At 40.7% G+C, this 25,864-nt stretch overlaps 1 protein-coding gene across 15 annotated transcripts in view; it reads right to left on the reverse strand.

The window, feature by feature from the left end:
- MYBPC1 (myosin binding protein C, slow type) overlaps positions 1-25,864 on the reverse strand; it is a 93,263-nt gene that overhangs the window by 6,256 nt on the left and 61,143 nt on the right. For all 15 annotated transcript variants that reach the window (XM_005664202.3, XM_021092690.1, XM_013998021.2 and 12 more), the window contains 10 exons: positions 23,420-23,579; positions 22,099-22,203; positions 20,973-21,161; positions 19,679-19,813; positions 15,166-15,333; positions 10,921-11,009; positions 7,727-7,922; positions 3,071-3,210; positions 1,314-1,473; positions 495-631 (listed from right to left, as the gene is read on the reverse strand). In XM_005664202.3, the coding sequence (XP_005664259.1) occupies positions 495-631; positions 1,314-1,473; positions 3,071-3,210; positions 7,727-7,922; positions 10,921-11,009; positions 15,166-15,333; positions 19,679-19,813; positions 20,973-21,161; positions 22,099-22,203; positions 23,420-23,579 (1,479 nt within the window). The remainder of the gene's footprint in view (positions 1-494; positions 632-1,313; positions 1,474-3,070; positions 3,211-7,726; positions 7,923-10,920; positions 11,010-15,165; positions 15,334-19,678; positions 19,814-20,972; positions 21,162-22,098; positions 22,204-23,419; positions 23,580-25,864) is intronic.

Here is a 25,864-nt window from a genome sequence, read left to right on the forward strand (position 1 = left end):
TGTAGTCAGATGGGATCTCTCCCTTCGTGGTACTCTGTACTCGTACCACCATACATTTTGTATTCTAACCCTTTCCTTACAGTTTCATCATTTGCTTTACACTGTCACAGGAAACTTGGAGAATAATATTACTAATTAATTAATTAAATTAAACTTGAAAACTAATATTACCACTTAGTTTTTCAGGTGACACAACACTACTTCTCTCCTTATCTCTCAGTTCTTTTAAAAATAAGTGGCTTGGTTTGTTTCTTAGCAAGTATCCCTTAGTAAAGAAATACAGACGTTTTTAATAATTTAAATAGTGTACTTAATTATCCATCAGCACCACCACTCTATACTCCCCTCCTTATCCCAGAAAAAGACACCAATAGCAGTTGGAAGGTCAATTTGTATGACTACTTATGATTACAACAAAGAAAATACAAAAGAGGGAGTTTGGGGTTAATTCTTAAATTTAAGTAATGTGACTTAAAAAAAAAAAATCACGGTACCTTAGGATTTCCTCTCACACTGCAGTTCAGGGTAGCATTGTAACCAGCTACAGCGTAAGTATTGACCAAAGGTTGAGTAAACATGGGTGCCTCTGTGAAATCGAAGTCTTCATACACTGGATTTTTGTAGATTTTCCCTTAAAAACAAGCATTAAAATATACAAGCTGGCCTGAGAATATATTATTCCTGGCGTACTTGACTGATGACGAAAGCTTCCCTGAGCTTAGAAAAATATGAAAAACATGCATGAAGGTCATAGGGCATTCATTCTGAAGGGTACCAAGGTACGGTCAATCACACACGGGACAGAAAGCCAGAGGGGTCATCTGGAACTGAGACAAGCATTGGGAAGAAGTCAGGGCCTGAGGATTTGGTTTCACAGTGTGCTTTAATGTGAAAGTAACCAGGAAGGGCTGGAAGGACATGGTTTAAGAAGAAAGGAAACGAAAGGGGTGGAGTCTGGCTTCTCCTTTCACTGCAGAGTGGCTCTCATGTAGCATCCTCGAGAGTGTCCAAGAATAAAAGCAACCCAAGCTCTAGAGGCAAATGTCCACTTTTTCCCATCCCCATGATTTGAGCCATTGAGGGGCCCACTGCCCAGAAGTTGGAAGGAATGAAAGCTTGTGAGTTAAAAAGTACAATTGTAAGAGAACTTGTCTTAAAAAATTTTACTTGTAAGATTAACATTTTAGTTGGACATCTTTACCATGTTTTTAAATGTGTCTTTATGGTATTTTTATTCCCTCTCACCTCTCTCTCTCTTTCCACCTTTTCCGTGTTATCGCTGAAAATCAAGGTCCAGCCCACGTCCCACTCACCATCTTTGGCAATCACGGCGCTCTCTTTGGTCATCGTGGCATCCTCACTGAGGCCGCACATGTTTTCAGAAAAGACCCGGAAGTAATATTCGTTTCCTATGACCAGTTCAGAAATGGTGGCACTGGTTCGGTGATAATGCTCAATGACGGTGAACCACTCCTAAAAAGATTTGTGATAATTTGAGGCAAATCACTTAAAAATATAGAGTTGTTTTACCTGTTGATTAGAATACATAACAGGGACATTTAACTCAGAGGAAAAAGCACTAATTTTTATATTGAGCATTACGGAAATGTCTATTTAACTTGTTTAATACTTTACTATTGGTTTACACTTGATTATGTAGCTTGATCATCATTTACACATTAGATTCATATACCCTAGATGTTGATGGAAGAAATTATCACATACTAGGTATGGGGAAGTCACCCAATGATGTAATTCTCAAGTGGTCCTTGTCTGGCTGAAAAAAAAGTTTCTTTAAATGCAAAATCTTATTTTGTCACTTAACACCCAAACAAGGAGGCGGGGAAAAGGTTAGAAATAGTTTAAAGAAAGGCTTGAAATCTACTCCTATTACTTCGACTGCACTTCCCAACCCTCTCTCCTTCTATTAATCCAATGTGACCTTATAACCTAAGTTCTCATTGAGTTCGACTAGTGTAAATGCCTAAAGACTTCCTGTTAATATCATTCAGTAGGATGTTTTACTCTTCCTATGAGAATGAAAAGTGGCTCCATGCCATTTTGTGATCAAAAATTCATTTATTCATTCACTGACTTACAGGTAGGGCAGGGTAGGTATAGTGGATGGGTTTGGATTCAGAAAGATCTAGACTTTAACATTTAAAATCTGATGATCTCCAGTAAGTCATTTAGCTTTTTGAGTCTCAGTTTCCCCATCTATAAAATACAGGTAATAATTATTTGTACTCCAAGTGAGTTGCTTCTTGAACTCCCTAAGCTCTTTCCCTCTGCAGGACCTTTGCATAGGCTATCCTTTTTATAATCTCTTTTTTCTAACTGGTGTCTTTTTTTTTTTTTTTTTTTTGAAACATAAGTCTATACTAGACAACATTCATTTCACAAGGAGAAAGAGTGGCATGGGTGCAGATCTGAGTCGGAATGCAGAGTGAGTAAATATTTGTTGAATGAATGAATTTACTGAATTCTACTGAGCATTCTGCCAGTTGCTTTTTTATTGTTTTAGCCTCTTGATGAACAAGCAAGGTAAATCTTAGTGTCTCTATTTTACAGATGAGGGAAATGGAGCTCAAAGAGGTTAAGTCACTGTCCAGGTACATGTGGTCCTAAGTGGAAATTCAAGTTCAACCCTCTGTGGCTGCCAAAGCCTTACCCTTCCACTGTGCTGCAGCACTTCCCCACGACCTCATGAGTTCCTCACCAGAGAGGGCCTCATGCTTCCCCTTTTACTTTTTTTTTTTTTTTTTTTCCTTTTTTAGGGCCTCACCTGTGGCCTATGGAGGTTCCTAGGCGAGGGGTCAAATCAGAGCTGTAGCCGATGGCATACACCAGTGCCACAGCAACGCCAGATCTGAGCTGCGTCTGTCACCTACACCACAGCTCACGGCAATGCTGGATCCTTAACCCACTGAGTGAAGCCAGGGATTGAACCCGCAACCTCACGGTCCTAGTCGGCTTTGTTTCCACTGCGCCACGATGGGAACTCTGACCCCTTTTACTTCTGATGAAATGTGATCTTGGTGCTGCTGAACCAGAAAGAGCCAGACCTTACCATGCTCTTCTTGTCGGCCTTCTGGATCGTGTACCCTGTGATGGCAGCATTCCCATCATCCTTTGGTGGTGTCCACGACAGAGCCACGTTCTCTCCCCAGACGTCGTCGATCTTCACGACTTGAGGTGGACCCGGACGGTCTGTGGGACGAATTCATGGCATCACTATGAGGTCATTTTCCCCCCAGCCTGGACCTTGCTAAAGGAGGATATTTTAAAGTAGCCTTTCCCTCTGTATTTCTACCCACATCTCTTTTGCATTCTTAAACTCCAGAGAAGCACAATGAGCTCCAGCTAAGTTTATCTGGAAACACTTGGTTTTCATCTTCATGGAGAGAAAGGATTTTGAAAAGAAAATTTATTATTATTATTTTTTGGCTGTGCCTGTGGCATGTGGCAGTTTCAAGGCCAAAGATCAAACCCTTACACAGCAGTGACAATGCTGGATTCTTAACTGGCTGAGCCACTAGGGAACTCCTGAAAAGAACATTTAAATGAAACCTCAAACCTCCTTAACCATCCCTCTAGGGGCAAACCACAGGCAATGAATCACAGGCTACCCTGCCTAATGGGAAACGTAAGCTGACACTAGACTTGAAATCTTATCGTCCCCCCCTGGGCTGGGGAGCTTCAGCTTTTGCTGAAAGGCCCAAAGCTGACAGCCTGTGAGAGGGGCCCTCTGATGTACTCAAAAGGCACTTTTAAAGGGAGTGAGGAAAACTTGTTTGCTCTATCATCTCTCCCTCCAAGATTCACTGGTATTTATCAAGGGTTTCCATTTTATGTAAGTAAAATGCATTAATAAGGAAATACTCTTTCTTCATTTTATTTTCTACACCAAGACTCTCTGTGACGTCTGACCTTCTAATAAATTGCAGGAATGTTCAGAAAGGCCAGAAGTCAAGAAAACAAAGTCCTTCGATAAAGGAGGCAAGTATATAAAATGGGAAAAAAGACTTTTCAGCAAATATTGCTGGGAAACCTGGACAGCTGCATGTAAATCAATGAAACTGGAACACACCCTCACACCATGCACAAAAATAAACTCAAAATGGCTGAAAGACTAAATGTAAGACACCATCAAACTCCTAGAAGAGAACATAGGCAAACCATTCTCTGATATCAACCTTACAAATGTTTTCTCAGGTCAGTCTCCCAAAGCAACAGGAATAAAAGCAAAAATAAACCAATGAGACCTAATCAAACTGACAAGCTTTTGCACAGTAAAGGAAACTATATAAAAAAAAAACAAAAACAAAAAGACAATTTACATAATGGGAGAAAATAGTTTCAAACAATGCAACTGACAACAGCTTAATCTCTAAAATATACAAACAACTTATACAACTCGACAGCAAAAAAACCAACAACCTGATTGAAAAATGGATAAAAGACCTCAATAGACATTTCTCCAAAGAAGATATACAGAGGGCCAACAAGCACATGAAAAAATGGTCAACATCCCTGATTATTAGAGAAATGCAAACCAGTCAGAATGGCCATCATTAATAAGTCCACAAATAACAAATGCTGGAGGGGTGTGGAGAAAAGGGAACTCTCCTGCACTGTTGGTGGGAATGTAAACTGGTACAACCACTATGGAAAACAGTATGGAAGTACCTTAGAAAACTATACATAGAACTACCGCACGGCCCAGCAATCCCCCTCTTGGGCATATATCTGGACAAAACTTTCCTTGAAAAAGACACATGCACCCGCATGTTCATTGCAGCACTATTCACAATAGCCAAGACATGGAAACAACTTAAATGTTCATTGACAAATGATTGGATTAAAAAGATGTTGTATATATACATAATGGAATATGACTCAGCCATTAAAAAGAACAAAATAATGCCATTTGCAGCAACATAGATGGAATTAGAGACTCTTGTACTAAGTGAAATAAGTCAGAAAGAGAAAGACAAATACCATATGATATTACTTATATCTGGAATCTATGGCACAAATGAACCTTTCCACAGAAAAGAAAATCATGGATATGGAGAACAGACTTGTGGGTGGCAAGGGGGAAGGGGAGGGAGTGGGATGGACTGGGAATTTGGGGTTAATAGATGCAAACTATTGCCTTTGGAATGGATAAGCAATGAGATCCTGCTGTGTAGCACTGGGAACTTATGATTGAGTATGATAATGTGAGAAAAAAAGAATGTATACATGTATGTAGAACTGGGTCACCTTGCTGTGTGGTAGAAAATTGGTAGAATACTGTAAACCAGCTCTAATGGAAAAAAAATCATCATTAAAAAATAAATAAAATGAAATTAGTACCATGAATTATTTAAAAAAAAAAAAAGGAAAAGAAAAAAAAAGAAAACAAAGTCTTGGTTGGGAGGCTCCCTAAAAAAAAAAAAAAAAAAATCACGCCAGAGGTGCAAGGAAGAATAATAATCATATTATGTATTTACACAGTATTTCTTATTTTTTTTTTTTTCAGGGAAATGTCTTGTTATCCTCTCTGTCCACGTCACCCTTTCTGTCCTGAAATATTTTTCAGGTACTAAAATGCAATTGTAATTATTTCTACATGAAATGTCAAACTGAAAAGAGCAAATACTAGAGTGCTTTCTGGTCATGTTTTTCTCTTTTAAACAACATTTAGCAAGTAGTCTTCACGGGCTGCTGGCGGAAAGCACCCTGGTTATCCTAACTTTTTCCACAATTACCAACAATGAGTTTCAGAGTTCCCACTGTGGCTCAGTGGGTGAAGAATCCAACTGCAGCGGCTTGGGTTGCTGTGGAGGCACGGGTTTGTTCCCCAACCTGGCACAGTGGGGTAAAGGATCTGGCACTGCTGCAGCTGCTGCATAGGCTGCCGCTGCAGCACGGACTCAGTACCTGGCCTGGGAACTTCCATATGCTGTGGGTGCGGTCATTAAAAAGAAAGTTCCTACAACTACAATTTTCTGTCTTCTGTTTTCACCAACTTGTCCTACCCTCGGTCTTCTTTTTCTAATCCAGCTTCCCAGCTGCACCCCAAGTCTGCCGTGTCTTCAGGGTTCACACTGACTTTCCAAAGCACTTGCTCCCTAATTAAATGACATTGCTAGATTTTTACAAGCACAGCAGACACCTACATTTGGAAGGCGGCTTTGCTAACCACTATACCAGCAATGCTTCAACCAGACTCATAAATTTGGGACTAATAAAGTAAGTAAGGGAGTTCCTGTCGTGGCACAGCGTAAACAAATCTGACGAGGAACCATGACGGTGCGGGTTCAATCCCTGGCCTTGCTCAGTGGGTTAAGGATCTGGTGCTGCCATGAGCTGTGGTATAGGTTGCAGATGAAGCTTGGATCCTGCATTGCTGCAGCTGTGGTGTAGGCCAGCAGCCTGTAGCTCCGAATGGACCCCTAGCCTGCAAATCTCCATATGTCGTGGGTAAGGCCCTAAAGAGCAATAATAATAATAATAATAATAATAAAGTAAGTAAGTAGGATAACCACTATTATTCAACACTTTGAGTGTGAGTGATGTGCGAGGCACTTAAAACCACCTGGTAAAGTAACTACATGGCGAAGTAGGAAAAAATTTAAAAATCCTTGTTTCAGAGGCCAGGGCTCTTCCAGACCCAAGCACAAGGGCTTCCACTGAAATGGAGCCAGCAGACTCAAGGGCACATAAAACATCTTCAACAGGCCCCTCAACTGAAAAAAAGTCAAGATGGTTAAGTCAGCGGGGAAGAGTGCTTAGTTTAGAGGACATGAGGAGTTCCCTTGTGGCTCAGTGTGTTAAGGATCAAGCGATGTCATGGCTGTGGCTCCGGTCACTACTATGGTGTGGGTTTGATCCTTGGCCCGGGGAACTTACATGTGCCTTGGGCTTGGCCCCTCAAAATAATAATGGACATGAACTTTCACCCAAGGGAAGGCTTGCCATAGAAAGGTGCTCCTTTGTTTAGAGAACCACTGGTTCTGGCATATTTGCTAAAAAGTAACACAAAAGGAACAAAAATGATTGGAGACAAGGCTTCTCCTGACTCTGCCCTTTATTTCTAGACATTGCAAAAATTATAGAACAATTTAAACAGGAAGGATCTACTTTTAGGAGCTCCTCCATGTATTGTCCTGACTGGACAGAAGGAAGAACTAACCTTTTTCAGACAGGTAAGTAACTGAGTAGCCCTGCAGGACCAGGGAAATTTCAGTCTGTAACTGTTTAACTTTGTTTAGGCACAGCTTTCTTACATCTAATAAAAATTTTCCATTCTCCATTAACTTCATCATTAGCAAATGTTTAATGTAGTAAGAAATGTGTTAAACTACATCCAGCATCTACAGTGTTTTCTTAATGCAAGAATTCAACACAGGAAATAGTTTTATCATTGAAGGGTTGAGAAACAGACTAAGAAAGAACTGGAGTGCAAAACAGTACTGATAGTTTTTGCTAGAAAGTTCACACATTAATTATTTTTACCATATATGCCCTATGTCTCCCCTGATCAGTCCGTTTAGTCAGTGAAAAACTATTCTAAAATGCTGACAAATCTTATTAATGCATCTTTTTTTAAAATTCTAAACACAGAATTTTCTGTAGAGCCAGCCTAACAAAAATTCTGACTCTTGCTTTATTGACAAAGACAATTTGTTTCCATATTGCATTGACAGAATATTCCAGTGTCTTCCCTCAAACTTACCAACAACCTGGATATCGATGGACGCGGTTTCCATGAATTTTTCCACTTTGACCTCCAGATCATATTTCCCAGAGTGGCTCCTCTCTGCTTTTCTGATAAATATGATCGAATCAGTCTCCGAGTTGCGAATGTTTATCTGATTCTTATCGATTTCTTTACCATCCTTCTTCCAAGTTAATTCTGGTTTTGGTTTACCCTTTTTAAAAAAGGACAGAAAAAAGGTAGAGGTAGGAGGGGGCATGTCAGTTTGCCTCCAGATTTTTTTTTTTTTCAGCATTACAAAAGTGGGGAGTGGCTTACCCCATCCTAGGCACAGTGGGAAGAGTCTCGTGGTGGCGGTTACAGCAGTAACATAATATTCATTACTGTCCATCGACAGCATTCAGTATGCAAGGCACTACGTTAGGTACCTGATGTTTATAATTTCCCTTAATCTTCACATCAAGATAAGTATCATCATCCTCATTTGGTGGGGGGAGGGGACAGGGGCGGGGTGGGTGAGGGGAATAAAGGTGTTAAAAGACTTGCTAAGTGCTGGAACCTGGTTTTCCAGCCAGGTCTCTTCAGCTCCATAGCCTGTGCATCAAAGCCTAAGGGTTTAGAACATGGGTCCTGGGGCCCCAGAATCCGTTTTTGGGTCCTGACTCTGCTACTTAATAGTTTGTGTGACTTTGGGCAAGTTATTTAAACTCTCCGCCTGGGTGTCCCAATCTGTAAAATGAGAAGGACAGGACCAATGGCATGGCATGCTTACCAAGGCTGAGGTCCTTAGAAAGCTCTGCACACTACGTAGGGGTTTTATTCATGTCATCTACTTGTTGATGATATGACCCCACTGTACTGGGTTGCTCATTTCAGACTTGTTTATAATTCTTTCTCTGTTCTCTCTGGCAGTTACAAGTCTTCTTTAAGAGGAGACTCTGAGTAACTATAATCTCATTCAAGGACATGAGTTTCAGTTTCTGTCACAAAGGAACTTCCTAAGATTCCTAAGCTAACAGGCTCACTCCACAGATGGGAACCAAGCATGAATTCCATCAAGGAAGGCACAGCCTTCCCTGGGGCTGCTGATGTGGCTTGTGTGCTAAGGGATGTGAGAGACACCCATCAAACCCCTGCCCATGGGGCTTAAAGAATGGTTGGAGTGCTCAGTTATGCACGTGGGAAGTAGAGAACAATACTGTTAAAGACAGGACCTATTTCAGGTCTTATTTTCCTAAATCATTTACAATTTACTCAATTTACTATTAGCTACTAAGGAAAAAGTTGAGTTTTTTGATAACATATGGAGTAAAAGCAAATAAACACAATAACCCACTGGATTCAGTATGTGGAGACACAGATTCTATTCATAGCACTACTATCTATTTGCTGTGTGACTTTGGCCAAGTCACTTAACTTCTCTGAATCTCAGTTTTTTCCCTTCTCAAGGGGGTGGGGTAAGAAAATCTGCCCTTCCTGCCTCACAAGGTGTTTCTGGGGATCAAATGAGAAAATGTTTGAGAATTCTAGAGGTTACCTAAATATACAAACGTGATATACTAGTCTCATCACCCTCTTCCTAGTGGCTGAGAAGCCCCTGGGGTGTCCTACCTACGACGCCCCTGTCCTCATGTTTGTTCCTCTCCCAGACCCAGTGACCAAAGCTGAATACACACCTGGCCCCTCAGGATGTGGGAATAATCGGGATTAGCCCTAGTTGTCGACAACTAGGAAACCAGAGGGCTGATTCAGTCCTGGTCCAGGGCTGGGGCTGAGTCCTGGATGACTGTCTTGTGCCAACTCCTGGCTGTGCTGGAGGCTGTGGGAGGAGAGAAGGGGGAGAAGCTTTTGCTAAGCCATCTCCTTCCTCCTCTGCTGCTCGCATCCTCCTTGGCTTCCCTTCTGACTTCGAGCGCTGTGTATGTGAAAGATAACTGCCTCTTCGAAGGTCTGCGTCCCAAGTGCAATGAAGATGACCTCAACTGGCTGTTCCTTTCAGGCTAGTTTTCAAAGGAGCCTGGGTTTGAATGAGCTCTGTATGTGTGTGTGTGTGAGCGGGTGTGTCCAAAGGTGCGCAGAGACCAAAATTCTAGGACTAAGGCTATGCTGATATGACAGCCATGAGCTAAATGTGGCCATTTAAACTAAAACTAATTAAGGAAAATTAAAAATGCACTTCCCCAGGCACACTAGTTTTCTTGGCACCTTTCAAGGGCTCAATGGCTACACGTGCCTGCAGCTACCATACTGGACATCGCATATCCAGAACATTCCTATCATCATAGAACATTCTGCAGAATAGCACTGACTAGGCATAAAAGGAGTCAAATGAGTAAGGAAATGATGGTGCAGTGTGTGTGTGTCTGACCGAGAGCGCCTATGGTGTGCAAAGCCTGGTGAGTCTAATAAACAGCAGGTTCCTTTGCGGGAGCGATGATTTAACAATGTTCCTGTATTTCCGTTAGTGGCAACAGAATTTCAGATTTCAGTTATCCCTCTTATTAGAATTTGGGTGATCTGAATGTGGTTTGGGGTAATTATGGGAAGTGAGCACAGGCTGCTTTCCTGAATGTCACACCCAGAGCTTCACATAAAAGTAAGACCAGTTTCACAGATGGATAGGGCCAGAAAGACTCTTCAAGCAATTCCTTGTTTTGGTGTCTCCTCAGTGTTTCCTCTCTGGCCCACTGTGTCCCTGACTGGTCTCAATGATCTCATGCAGAAGGAAAATCTATGCCAGTTTTACCGATTTCTCTACTTCTAAAGCAGGGGATGGTTTCATCACTCTTCAGATCTCTCCCATAATTTCCTACTCTTCCTCTGAAGAAATTCTGAATCACGATGAACTTAAATGCTAGAGCACCTCTCTCTACTTCTCCTTTTATTTTATTTTTTTTTTGTCTTTTTGCCTTTTCTAGGGCTGCTTGCTGCGGCACATGGAGGTTCCCAGGCTAGGTGTCTCATCGGAGCTGTAGTTGCCGGCCTACATCACAGCCACAGCAACACCAGATCCGAGCCGTGTCTGTGACCTACACCACAGCTCATGGCAGCACCTGATCTTTAACCCACTGAGCAAGGCCAGGGATCAAACCCGCAACCTCATGGTTCCTAGTCGGATTCATTAACCACTGCGCCACGACGGGAACTCAGTCTCTCTACTTCTTAAACTCCTTTGCATTGGAAAGAGACAACAAACAACTCTGAATTATTACCTGGAAAGGTATAACCAGATTGATGGCTTCTCCAACTCTGCGGATATAGGTCTGTTTCAGGTGCCTTGGGATGCGAATCTTTGGAGGCTCTGAGTGAGGTAGAGAGGATAAGTTTACAGTCAGTATCATACACTGGAAGCTGCCTTACATATGCATCACACTCACCAGCATTTCCCTGTCCCCCTGTCTCTGCAGTCAATCTTAGATGGGCCACTAACGGATTATATATGGTAACTTTGGCTCCGTAAGTTTCCTTCAAGAAGAGATGTTTTAAGAGTTGGACTCAACAAGATTCATTCTTAACCCCCTTGATTTTACTGCAACTTCCTATTTTTATTATAAGCCTAAAGCAACTTGATAGATAAACACTAAATTTCCTCTTTGGATTTTATATATATATGTGTGTGTGTGTGTGTGTGTGTATAAAATAAATTAACATATATTTAATTTATATATCTAATATAAAATATACATATTAGATCCAAAGAGAAAATTCAGTGTTAATAAATTTATAGATATTTAATATAATACATATTAAATATTAACTATATTATGAAATATAAATAATATACATATTTTCATAATTTCTAACAGTGAGTATATTCTCCAATGAACAGTCCATGAAAGATCACCACATTAGCTGGTAGGACTGCTCAGAAAAAAAAAAAAAGCTTTAGCACTTAGTACTTACTGTTTATGTAATTCTGTTGGAATTTGATGGCAACTTTCTCCTTGTATGACTATAGGGCCATATATAGCAGGCAGCCCTAGCCCACTGTATACAGATGCTTCTTAAGGAAACTCCACTAAGATACTAGAACATGTGGATGCAAACCCATCAGAAGTAGACAGTCAAGGCTCATGGTTCATAGGGATGAGGCAGGTCTTAGCATCTGAGGCCTCAATATGTAACAGACACTGGGATAAATACTTTTCATGAAGGGATCAATTTACACCTCACAGCCACCTTATGCCACAGGTACTGTTTTTACTTTATGATAAAGAAACTAAAGCACAGGGGTTTAAGTCACTTGTCCAAGGTGACACAGCCTGGATTAGAAACTGGAGTCAGCCTTTGCTTAGAAGCATGGACAACAGAGTCAGAGAGATATGAGTTTGAGTTCTTCTAGATCAGACAGGAGATCTGGTTCCAGTCCATTCTGTACCATCAGTATGATAACAGCATTTCATTCACAGGATTGTTGTGAGGATTAAATAAGGTAATTATGCTAAATAAAGCATTTAGCATAATGGCTGAGAACAGTACGCGCTTGATAAATTTTAGGAGATGATGGTGGCAGTGGCAAGGTGATTACTGAATGTTGGAACTTGGTGAGATTTGAGAGGTCCTCTAACTTCCTCATTTACATGTGAGAAAAAAGAGACTCAGTGAGATTCTCCAGCACATGAAACCATTATGGTAGTAAAAACTTACATCTATCAATCACTTTTTATGTGGCAAGCATTCTGTTTAGCAAATTTATTTACTATTAATTTATTCAACTCTCACAACTTCTTGATGTGGTAAGTACTATTATTATCTCCATTTTGCAGATGAAGAAATGAAGGCTCAGGAAAATCAAGACATTTGCCTGAGACCACAAAGATAATCAACAATGGAAAGAGGACTCGGCTTTCATAGACTTGTTTTCAGAGTCTATTAAGAAAATGTGCATGCTTCATGCTTCCTTCCTTCTTTCCATCTATCCATCCAGCCAACCATCCATCCATTTATCCATCCATCCTCTAACTTATTCTCAGCAGGTTTCAGGCAGTCACATCATAAGTCTGTGGTGGAACAGGGTCCAGACCCAAATGTCCAAGCCCCTGCCCAATGGATCTGCCCTGGAGCAGCGAGTCTCAAACTTTCTGGTCTCAGTATCCCATTGCACTCTTGAACATCAGCAAAGGCCCCCAGAAGCTTGTGTTTACGTGGGCTGTATTCTATAAAATTTACCATATCAGAAATGAAAACCAAGAAATTTGAAATATTTATGTACTTGTTGATTGAAAAACAGTAACAAACATTTTAATGAAAACAACCATATTTTACATCAACGAAAAATTTTGTGAACTGAGTGGCATTATTTTATATTTTGGCAAATCTCTTTAATGTCTGACTTAATTGAGGATGGCTGAACTCTCATATGTGTTTCTGCCTTTAATCTGCTGCAATCTGCTGTACTGGCTGAGGTACACAAAGACATTTTGGCTTCACACAGGAAGGAATATTTCAATAAACTTTTCAGACCATTGTGAGTATTCTTTGATTCTACACTGAAGCATAAGTTGTAATTTCTTAAGGGTTAGCTGCAACGTGGAATCTGAAACCTCCTATGAACTTTTCATACCGTTAGATTAAAATCCATCGGTCTATCTTCCATTTTGAATGTATCTTTTACCCGTGCATGATTTTTTAACTTGCACTGATCATTTGGAAAACATAGCTTCACTGAATTGTGCAGATGGTCCAAACGATGAAACACTGCATTATTCAATATCAAAAAATTACATTCGATAATATCACCAACTAGATCATCATGGACTGGAAAGCTGCCAAATCCAAGATGGTGTATATCAGTTTTCCAAAATTCTCATTTTTGCTTTGAAGCTTAAATTTTTTCACTGGCAAGTTGACACCAAATACTGTAAGTTGTTTTCCTTGAAGTGATGGACTCACCCTATTCATTTTCTAGAAAAATAACTGCCAAATACCCAAGTCTGAATAGTCAGAGTTTGCCACTCTGTCATTCTTTCAAGGAAGAATGGAGTTTTGTGGACAAGCCTCTAACTCAGGTGCACATGTGCTTTTCCTAGAGAAACCACTGTACTGCAGTGTGCAGCCTAAGAGCTGCATTTCATTGTCACACAGAGTAGAGGAAAAAAGTGTACCCAAGAACCAAAGTTTAAAAAGATTAGTAATTTATACACCTCATCAACAACATCCCAAGGCAAAACTGGCTGTATTTTTGTAATTGTGAGTGCCTGGTGGTGAGGACGGCAAGGACGACTAAAGAATTTGGTGGCATGGATCCAATCCACAATAAGGCACCAGTAGTTTTACACACCATTGTCTTTGCACCGTCAGTGCAGATGTCAAACACAAAAAAAGGGAAAATAATGTGTTCACATTATTATGCAAATAGTATTGACCTCGTAGACCCACTTCAGTCATTTCCCTGCTGCTCCGATTATTTGCACTGCTCACCCCCCTTCTCTACTCCCTCTCTCTCCACTGTGAAGAGGCAGCCTGGCCACACTTGGCTCATGGGACCTGGTGAGGTTATCTGGTCCTCATACCAAGTTACAAACTGTGAGCTGACCTCCCATATTGCCTGTACACGGCTGTTTTGTTCATTTTGTGAACTGGAAATTGTCACTTGCCATCTGCGTCTACACAGACTGATCATGAGCAACTGCAGCTGCTGACCCTCAACAGCCCCCGAAAGGAACTCAGGGCAGAGATCATGGGTGAGGCACTCTGTGCTCTGGGAAAACTGGCAGAACAGGTCTTCAAGCAGTTAGATATTTTCAGGAGATTTTATGAGCCCAATTCTTACATCTCCTTGAACCTAGAAAAGCACTGTATTTCTTCATGGTGACGTCTGCTCCTTGTGACTAGCAATAACATTCACGAAACCCACAGCAACCTTCTGTAAAAGATCTGTCTGGATACATGTACCTCCCCCTTCACCAAAAGCACATATATATTGACCTTCCCCCCACCTCTTTGGAGCAGTATTTCAGAACCATCTATAGTGCTACTTCCCGGGCTACAGTCCTCATTCTTCCCCAAATAAAACTTAACTCAACTTTTAGGTTGTGTATATTTTTTAATGACAATTTCTAATTCCCAGAAGATATTAATAAAATATCAAGAGTGACAAGAAAATAGGAGGTTTTGAGAAAGAAAGAGCTTTTTTAAAAAAAAAAGCAAACATGGAGTTCCCATCGTGGCTCAGTGATTAAAGAATCCGACTAGAAACCATGAGGTTGCGGGTTCGATCCTTGGCCTTGCTCAGTGGGTTAAGGATCCAGCGTTGCCATGAGCTGTGGTGTAGGTTGCAGATGCAACTCGGATCCCGTGTTTCTGTGGCTCTGGCGTAGGCCGGTGGCTACAGCTCCAATCTGACCCCTAGCGTGGGAACCTCCTTATGCCGCAGGTGCAGCCCTAGAAAAAGACAAAAAAAAAAAAAAAAAAAGCAAACAATGTGGAGACAAAATTTTGAAAGCCTTGTCACCTACCTATGATTTGCTTCACGAGGATTGGCTGAGAGTAGTACTTGGGCTCGCTGGCGCCGGCAGCATTCACAGCCTTCACACGCACAAAGATCTTTGCATCCGTAGGCAGATCTGTGATGGTGAACTTGGTCTTGTCGATCAAGTCTTTGTGTGCAGGCAACCAGTTGTCAGCTGAAATCCATTCAAAAGAAAGAAAGAAAGAAGAATGGTAGTTAGTGAAAGAACTCATCGTAACGGTTAAACAGTTGACTCTGAATTAGTACTTTACTCATAATGAAATCATCTGGAGGGAATATGACTTTGGTCTGGATACAGACCACTTGGCTGGGCACTTTTTATATTTAAATTAAAAATGGCGTAGAATGGCTAATGTAAATAACAGGAAGAATGATAATCAGATTCTGCTCTATCTGAAAAACCTCTTATTCAGGATCCTAGGGTATTCTGAACCATAGTAACTGTCCCAGGAATTCTGTAGTAGTTTATTTCAACTTGGTTTTATAATATACATTTTTACAATTAATGTAACCATGATATTTAACCAACTATATAAAGTTCAGAAAAACACAAAAATGCTATTTTTATGAATGAGAGACACTCACCTTTGTAGTCATAGGATCTCTCTGTTTTATTCTGGCTGGTTATTATTTTAAAACACTAATATGGGCATGGGAAATCTGATCATGCCCAAAATTAGGAAAAAAAGAAGCTTATATCCACGGCAAAGAGGAAACACAGCTCAGGAGCCAAGACCTCATGTGGAATCGGCATAATCTTTCACTTTACTCACAAATTCTGATTTTTTAAAAATGTTTAAATTAAAAATGTCTATAACACCAGGAAAATTTAAACCCAGCATCCAGGTTTTACAAATATTTCAGATTATGTCCACATTGGGTCAGGGAGAAGGCTTGGATCCCACATTATTAACCCACTGCCCATCTTTCCCCTCCATCTCTAAGGGCTGTTGTGTGTGTGTGTGTGGCGGGGGGGGGTGGGTGGATGTATTTCATGCTCGGTCATGGAACATTCCCAGAAACTTTATCAGACAGTAAGAAAGATTGTGAGCTTTCAGAGAATACTTTACCTGGTAGGTCATATGTCGCCTCCCCATTTTCATCAGACTGTTTTGCTGATGTACCTTTGAGAATCCGTCATTAAAATTAATTAAAGACACCCACTTTCACACCAGAAGAATATTGTATCAGTAATCAGCATTCTCTGTTAGTAAAGTTTGCAACGGATGCAAAGATATTTGTCTTCAGAACAGTGACGGAAGAGACCAAACAAGTTAGAGGGGGAAGTGCCTCAGGAGGGGCACAGCCTGCTCTGTTCAGACTGTGGTTTTTTTTGTCCTGAGGCACCTGCCACAGAGAAGAGGAGGAGAAAGGAGGCTGGGGCACCTCCAGCTGTAGGAACAAGAGGTAGAGAAGAGCCAAGAGAAAGGACCCTGAAGAGAAAGGAGGAGCAGGTCCTGGACTCCAAGAGCGGAGCAGTGCACAGCGGGATAGTCTACCCTTGCCCCTGTCCCTGCCACTTCAGCCTGGGAGGGTCCTTGGGTCCCCAGGGAACAGAGTTCTCCCATTGCGGGGCTCTTATATCAGCATCTAGGAGCGATGGCACTTGAGATAAGGCGAGTCCTGTCTTACCAGGAAATGGAAATGGAAACTGCCCAGCAGGCAGGAGGCAGCCCCTGGTTGCCATAACAACAAGCTCTTGGGCTAGCAAACAAATTGAGCCAACTGACCTGGCTTGCTACATTCCACACAGGTGGCGGGAATGTTGCTGGGTCACAGAGCGGCTGTGGGTGTACCCCACTGGTTTAGACGACGAGCATCTAGGATGTCAGGAACGGAGCAGGGAGGTGGGGACTGGACTGCCCCCCACCCTGACCTTCTCCTCTCTTTTATTTCAACCTTTCAAGGTGTATCAAGGAGAAGGAGCAGCAAGCCAGAACATCCTGGTGGCTAGGAGGGCATCTGAGTGACAAAAAGTACTTAGGACTTTGGAAAAGAGATACATACGTCTTAAAGCTAATGGTAGGTTTGGGAGCTACTATGTTGATATTTTCATAACCAAGAGACAGTTGATGAGAAGGTGAAATAGGAGACTGAGAAAATATGCATGAAAGAGGGAAGAAGTAGGAAAGGAGAAAATTTCAAGAGAACACAGGACGAAACAAGATCAGAGGGAAACAAAGACATCTCTTCACACTGGAACTACTTGAGGGAAACAGAAAGAAAATGCTGTCCAGGGGATGGGAAAGGAACATGAGAGTTACTTAACACATAAGGAGAATTTTTAAAGAAGAAAAGAAAGAACCAGGGAGAAGAAGGAAAACAAAGAAGAATAAAACGGTGCAGGCATTCAAAAATAAAATAAAAAACAAGAGAAAGGCAGAGTCCAAACCAACACACAATCTTATAAAAGAAAGAATTCTCTTACAGAATAAAACCTGACATATCTAAAAGCATTAAACACTACAGAAAATTAGTCTGGAGGACAACAGCCATTAAAAGAGAATGAAGAATAGGGCAGCCACATAAAGGAAGTAGATAAGACTGCAAGAAGAAAGATGTACACGTTATGAAAGAACTTCCATAGAAAGCTAATTCCAAAACGTTATGTGGCAAAATATATACATAATAATGACTGTGTACATATATATATGTATATACTGGTATACATATATATCTACACAGACCACACACAAAATGATGTAAAATACACTTCGTTGTATTTTATCTAAGGTGGGTAACATCAAAATGACAGCCATCTATCATTTTGTTGTATCTTCTTACTTTTTAAACCTATCAGAAAGAAAAGAGTAAAGAATTGGCTCTGTTTCATACATACACAAAAGGTTCCCTGTTCAGTAGCCACATCACATGTAAGATTTGGGAATTCTGCTGGCTGGGAGTATCAATAACTCCCAGAGAGGAGGGCTCAAGGGTTTTGAAATGGGAGAAGGGGAATGGAATGGGTATAAACCATATTCCAAAGTGCTCAAGAATTTCTCTGTGGCCTGAATGACAGGGCCCCCCTCCCACGCCAGCATAACTCAGGGAACTGTCCTATAATATCACCAGTGCTTTGCGTTAGTGGCTTTCTAAGTCTTGGAAAAATCAAGCACAGTGCTGAGTGAGTGCACAGGAAGGGAACGGAGTGATACCAAGATGCTCTAGTCCATCTTCCTCTTCTACCCTCCCCACCAATGCTGGTCACTTCCACGGTGCCCTCATCTGGGAGCCCGGGGCTTCTTTTTCAGCAGTTTTCTCTGCATAAGAAGTTTCTTCTCCATAGAGGTTTTCCTTCTGGGGAGGTGTCCACATTCCCGCTTTCCCAAGTGTGTTCTGTAGTCTCTCTTTCCTTCATGTAAGATCCACATGAAAGTTTAGGGTCCAAAGAGTTTTCTTGGGGGCCAAGTCATGGCTTATCATTTGTGGAGATGTGAACAAGCTTCCCTGGTGGATCCTTTACTTAACATCATCTAGAATGGAACCTAAGTCCAGAGCTGGGGCAGTTTGATTCACCCATTTCCAAATCATGACAAATAGGGAATCGAAAAACTTCAGAGGCTTTCAGTGTATTTCTCATCTTTTTTTTTTTTTTTTGGTTTTAGGTACCCTCTGGCCCATATTTTCTTGTGTCACTCTTTATTTTGTATTATTTCTAGCAGGGATTTTTTTTTTTGGCTTGTTTTTCTTCCCTTCCAAAATTTAATCAAAAAAATTTTTTTTTCTTTTTAGGGCCGCACCTGTGGCATATGGAAATTCCCAGGCTAGAGGTCAAATTGGAACTGCAGCTGCTGGCCTAAGCCATAGCTCATGACAACACTGGATTGTTAACCCACTGAGTGAGGCCAGGGATCTACCCAAATCCTCATGGATCCTAGTAGGGTTCTTAACCTGCTGAATCACGATGGGAATGCCTAAGTGTTTAAATTTTAAAATGCCCATGTCCTAAGACTAGTTACTGCTCTATATTGAATCTATTTCTTACACCTTCTGGGATTTAATGCAGATTCCTTTAAACACTAAAAGTTGTCCTTCTTCTTTTTTTTTTTTTTTTCTTTAGGAAGGCAGGACCTGATTACTAGATAGTCAAATACATAGTCTCTCTTTATTATCCAGAAATAGGCAACTCTGTTGATAGCTGATCTCTGCTCAGCACAGAGTTTAGAATTTCCAACTTGCTTTATCCTAACTCAACTTTTATTTTGCTTTTAGTTCCACCAATTTGAGAAGTGGGAGATTTGTCAGGATCCCTTCCTCCTATTTCTTGGATCAATCGTGTTATCCAATCTGGGAGCCTAGCTAGGATGCTTCTGAGAGCTCAGAGTGTGAGCATCAAGTACCAAAGAAGAGCTAAATTTTTATCCATCTTAGAAGGATGACCTTTGGCTTACTGTCCTTTTCAGTAGGAAAGAGAGGAGTTCCCAAGAAAGAGAAACAAAAAAGGGGGTGCATATCTCACCTACTGATGACGGTATTCGTTTTAACTGAGTTGTACTTACATCCTTCATAGCAATACTCTAGCACATAGCCGTCTAAACCTGCTGCGCCAATCTGGTCCGGGGGCCGCCACTTCATTGTGACAGTGGTGTCAGTTACGGAGTCAACAGCCAGAAGAGTAGGAGGGCTGGTGACAGCTTCAGGGTAAGAGAGACAGAAAAAGAAGAAATGATTAACTACAGAATTATGGCATAGGAATTGTGAGCAAATGAGCTAGGATACAAATACAAATATACACAGAAATCCCACGTCTTAAGAAAATGCAATGAAGACTCCCTGACCACATGTCGTGTATCTAGCAAAGATCTGGCTAAGACAGAAAATTTCTTAGAAAACCTGTGACATTTTCCCTCTATTTGGGAGGCTGGTGTGGGAAGTTGGGAAGCCCGCGGAATTTGAAACAGTCAAAGTTTGAGATCTAATGATGTAGGGCAAATTTCCCATAACTTTTTAATTTTTAATTTTTAATTTACGTATGTATTTATTTAATTGTAGTTGATTTACAATTTAACTTTCTAATTTTAAAGTGCAAACTCTTGTATTAAATCTTCTTGCTATTGAAAAACTTACTTTACTACTATAAAATAATTGAGATGTCTTCTGTTTCTTTGCCTTTACTGAACTGACTTTTTTTGCTCAATAGATAACATTTAAAGTGTGACTGTAAAGCCAAGATACTGGCTTTCAAGTGTGCTTTGTCGCATTGATCTCAATTTATTTTAGTTACAGTGTCTACACCAAGGCTCTGGGTTCCACTTTCAGAAGGACAAAGGGAAGTGGTCATGTGTCAATAGCCTCAGCTACACATTTGCAGTGGGGAGTGGCCATCCACAGCTGTCCTTGGAATTCTGGTAATAAATTCCAGAGCCGACATTACGAAGGCATTCGACTCTATCATATGCGGTTTGTAATTTCCTAGAAAATTGCCCTTAACCACCTCTAGTTTCTTGCTCTAGCACAACTCTTAAGAAACTTCCAGGCCTGCTCCATTTAGAGGCTGGAATGAAGCCATCACAATCTGGGGCACATTCAGAATGGATAAGCAATGAGGTCCTACTGTATAGCACAGGGAACTCTATCCAGTCTTTGGGGGTAGACTATGATGGAAGAAAATATAAGAAAAGGGAAAAAAAATATATATGACTGGATCGTGTTGCTGTACAGCAGAGATTGGCACAACACTGTACATCAACTAGACTTAAAAAAAAAAATCACTAAAAAAAACACCCCAAAACAAAAACAAAACCAATCTGGAGCAATGAATCTCATGACAAAGACACATCTCTCTTGACTTACCCAATGGAACAAAAGGCCTCGATGGCATACTGGGCTTGGAGATGCCAACGGCATTGACAGCAAAGATGCGGACCTCATAGGCCACACCTTCAATCATCTTCTTGGGCTCAAAGGTTGTTTCTTTGCAGAGATCAAAATTCAGCCTCATCCACCTGGAGCTCTGTTTCTTTTTCCTCTCAATGAAGTATCCTACAGGCAACACAAAATGGAAACGGAGGTTTTGCCCTTGGCCTCCCAAATGAAATCTTGTCAGATATTAGAATTCTTAAAATTTCCTGTATTCTCAGTATCCTAAGTGAAATAGTCTTTTTTTTTTTTTAATGGCCATACTCATGACACATGGAAGTTCCCAGGCCAGGGACTGAATCTGAGCCACAGTTGCGGCAATGCCACATCCTTTATTGCACTACATCAAGCCAAGGATCAAACCCACACATCTGTAGCAACACAAGCTGCTGCAGTTAGATTCTTAACCCACTGTGCCATGGTAGGAACGCCTATATATATGTATTTTTAACCCATTTTATTCTATCAATTGTTTGAGAAAGACTATAAGGAAGATAAATATTTAAATTCATAAGATAATAGATAAAAATAACAGGACTGGAAAAAATTAAAATTGTACTAGGAAGAACAGAGGTAAAAAGAGACCATAAATATGGAAGCCACAGAAATTTACAGTCATTCTATTTGTGCAATAGATGTGGCTTTGAGTGCTAGCAAGGCAAAAAGGGAGAAATAACCAGTTCTGCGAGTTTCATTATTAGCATTTTAACTAGTTAAAAAAAGTTCTTGTTCCACAGGGGAAGAAGATGTTTAAAAGAAATATCCTCATAGACATAATTCTACGCAACTAGGCATCTACTGACCAGAAAAAAGTTAGACATAGAGTTGTTTCAAAATTAGATATTGAATATAAATGTCAGACTAAAAAGAGGAAAGGCAAAATATTCATCAGAGACATTGAAATCGCAAGAGCATCCCCAAATTCGTTTCAATTTGAATGGCTATTTAAGGGTTTTTTTTTTGTCTCAATGCAATATGTTAAAGTGTGCTTTGTACTAATGAGCATAAAGAGGACACCATGTCCACTAGCAGTTTCACAGACTGACCAACAGGCAGTTACCTAAGATTGGCGACCCTCCGTCATAGAGAGGAGGGTCCCAGGTCATGATGCACCAGTCATCTCCTACTTCTTTCACATTCGGCGCTACGGGAGGATCAGGGATGTCTGAAGTAAACAAAAAAAAAAAGAATAGACTAGAATAAAATTGAGCAAGCAAGAGCACAAAGAAAAATGTTTATTGGAAAATATGGGTTTCGGTGATAATCACAAAAGTAATGTTATGTCTGCTTACTTTTCCATGTTTACTGAAATGTACTCGAGTAACTAATTTGGCACAAAGTCATGCTCCATATGGAATGAGAGAAGGTGATCCCAATAATAGTAAAAATAAACATGTCTCCAAATCCTTTAAATTAGTGTCACGCTAGAGAACTACATGAAATCCAAGATGCTTGTTCTTTACCTTGAAAATAGCGATGTTTTCTTTTTTCTTTTCTTTCTTTCTTTTTTTTGGGGGGGGTGGTGGTTAGGGCTGCACTTGTAGCATATGGAAGTTCCCGGGCTAGGGGTCAAAATGGAGCTGCACCTGCCTGTCTATGCCATAGCAACGCAGGATCTGAGCCACATCTGCAACCTACACTGCAGCTCACAGCAATGCTGGATCCTTAACCCACTGAGCAAGGCCAGAGATCGAACCTGCAACCTCATGGATACTAGTCAGATTCGTTACTGCTGAGCCACACTAGGAACTCCACCACTTTCTTTTTTAAGTACAAAGTGAACATCAGCAGAACTGACTCAGACCAATCATTGTCCGTTTTACATCAGTTCGGAGATTCAAGATGTTGACTAGCAGAACTCCAAGTCAAAAACAGCAAGTTACCAGGTCTTCTAAATATAGTTCAGTACATAATAAAGTGATCTTAGTTTTGGATGAATTTGCAAGATGCTTCTTAAAGAAAAACTGAAGTGGGACAAAGAGATCATAAGACCTTAGACCACCAGTAGTCCATCAGCATCTCACTTGGTTTCACAATTAGGAAAAATGTACTTAGATGGTTTAGGAACCAAGGCAGATCTGAATCTTCTACAGTGAGTGTGATATTGGAAATTATTTAGCAATTGTGTTTCAGTGACTTTAGAGGACACTGAAAGGGGATATGACAGGGAAAAGCACATGATAGCAACCCCAAGTGGCTACTCTTAGCTACTCATTCCTGCAACTAGTTCTCTAGGCAAGAGAAAAGAGGAGAAAGGGAAAGAGGAGGAAGGAGAGAAAAAGGAAAGAAAAGAGAAAGAAAGACAAATAAAGTGACAAAGAGAGAAAAAGGATCTAGACATGTCACTTGATTCTAGAAGTTTGTTCACTAAAGGGACTTACCCACAACTTTAACCTTGATGCTTGCATGTGCTTCCCCGGCTTCATTTTTCAGACTTATGTTGTAAACACCAGAGTCATCTCTCTCTGCCACATCAATGACCAGTGTGCTGCTATCAGGGTAAGATTCGGCTCTTATCCGGCCGCTGCCCTCCATAATAGCCTACGGAGAGAAGAAACACAATGTGGCACAACCTATACAAACAACAAGGACACCTCCAGAGTACCTGGTCACTTAAGCTGGATGTGGCGCCGATGCCTGTAGTACGTGTGCTTAGATGAATCCTCCATCAACTCTAAGGATAAAGGTGGTGTCATCCCATTTTACGCAGGGGAAGCTGTGGCTCCAGGCTCTATGGCTAAGAACTGGTAGAACTTGGATTTGACTCCAAAGTTCACTACCCATTAACTCCTTAAAGAGAAAGTTGGAGGACCCAGAATTTGAGCGCACAAGTGTCCTTCTAGGAGAGGAGTTTCTTTCTACATGAAATCAGAAATTCTTAAACTCATCTCAGAAACCAAACGATGATTTGTTCATTTTCTTAGCTGTCTTGGAAATTTAAAAATACTGAAAGGGATTGAAGAAGGCCACAGTACCAATTTTCTTTTTTCCTTTTTTCTTTCTTTCTTTCCTTTTTTTGTCTTCTTGGGCCCCACTCCTGGCATATGGAGGTTCCCAGGCTAGGGGTGGAATCAGAGCTATAGCCACTGGCTTACACTGCAGCAACAGCAACATCAGCTCCAAGCCGTGTCTGTGACCTACACCACGGCTCACGGCAACGAGGGATCCCTAAGCCACTGAGCAAGGCCAGGGATCAAACCTGAGTCCTCATGGATGCTAGTCCGATTGGTTTCCACTGAACCACAACAGGAACTCTTTTTTTCAGAATTTTTCCACCCCAGTTTTCCATACAAGTATGGATTTCTCCCTTCTAGTAGGACATGAAAGAATAAATATCTAATTCCCCAAGTCAAGACGGAGTGAGTGAGGTTGGAGTTCCTTTGTGGTGCAGTGGGTTAAGGATCTGGTGTTTTCACTGCAGCGGCTTGGATTGTTGCTGTGGCATAAGTTTGATCCCCTGGACCGAGAACTTCCATATGCCGGGGCATAACCAAAAAAAAAAAAAAAAAAAAAAAAAAAATAGAATGAGGTTGAGACTTCTATTTTCTTTCTTTTTCCCTTCTTCTCCTCTTTCTCCTTTCCCTTTCTTATTTTCCTTCATTTCTTCCCTTAAACCAGAAATTGAAAGCAGCATTACATTTTTCTGATTTCCAGGTCACATTTTCCATGTGACAATGGACAGCCAATATACAAAAAGGTAAAACAGAAGTTCAAGGCAATTTAGAAACAGGGTAATTTGCCACTAACTATTGTCAAATCTACTCTTTTGTGCTTGGATTAGGACTTAGAATTCAATATGTAAGATTGTGATAGCAATAAGAACACTTGAAATGGGTTTCCTAATTCTTTTTTTTCTTTGTCTTTTTAGGACTACACCTGTGGCATATGGAGGTTCCCAGGCTAGGGATCGAATCAGAGCTATAGCCACTGGCCTACGCCACAGCCACAGCAACACCAGATCCGAGGCACATCTGTGACCTATGCCATAGATCATGGCAACACCGGATCCTTAACCCACTTAACAAGGCCAAGGATGGAACCTGCGTCCTCACGTATACTCGTTAGATTTGTTTCCAATGAACCACGATGGGAACTCCATAATTCTTGTTTTATAACAGAACAAAACATCCTCATTTAGCCAAGTTCTATTATCCCTTATAAAAGATGTTCTGCTTTTCTTTTAAATGTGAAAATAAAAATATTTACTTAGGGTCGTGTTATATTATTCCCTTCAGTTTTCTATATTTTATTTTGTTGTGCTAAAATTTACCCAGAGTAAAATTTAGTTTTTAGATATATAGTTCTATGAGTCTTGACTTAGGTGATTGGGTGACCATCACCATAATCAATATACAGACAATTTTCATCACCTCTGACTGTCTCCGCATGCTCCTTGGCATTCAAGCCACTAATTCCATACCCTGGTCTCTGTTATTTGCCCTTTAGTTTCCCCTTTTCCAGAATGTCACGTAAATGGAATCAAACAGTACGTAGTCTTTTGAGTGTACTTTCTGGACTGATCCATATTGTTGCATGTAATACTAAGACATTTTTTGAAATTGCTGGGTAGTTTTCCATTGCATATTTGATTGCAGTTGGTTTATGTATGTACAAACTGCATGTCTGTCCAAGAAGTTTGAGTTATTTCTAGGTTTTGACAATTATAAATAAATATTTATTTATAAACTATAAACATTCTTGTACAGGTTTTTGTATGGACATGTGTTTCATTTTTTGGGGTAAATACCTAGGAATAGCTTTGTATGGGTGTATGGTAAGTGCATGTTTAACTCTATAAAAAACTATCAAACTGCTTTCTAAAGTGG

The sequence above is a fragment of the Sus scrofa genome, chromosome 5 (assembly GCF_000003025.6).
Source record: "Sus scrofa isolate TJ Tabasco breed Duroc chromosome 5, Sscrofa11.1, whole genome shotgun sequence".
In the NCBI taxonomy this organism is placed as follows: domain Eukaryota; kingdom Metazoa; phylum Chordata; class Mammalia; order Artiodactyla; family Suidae; genus Sus; species Sus scrofa.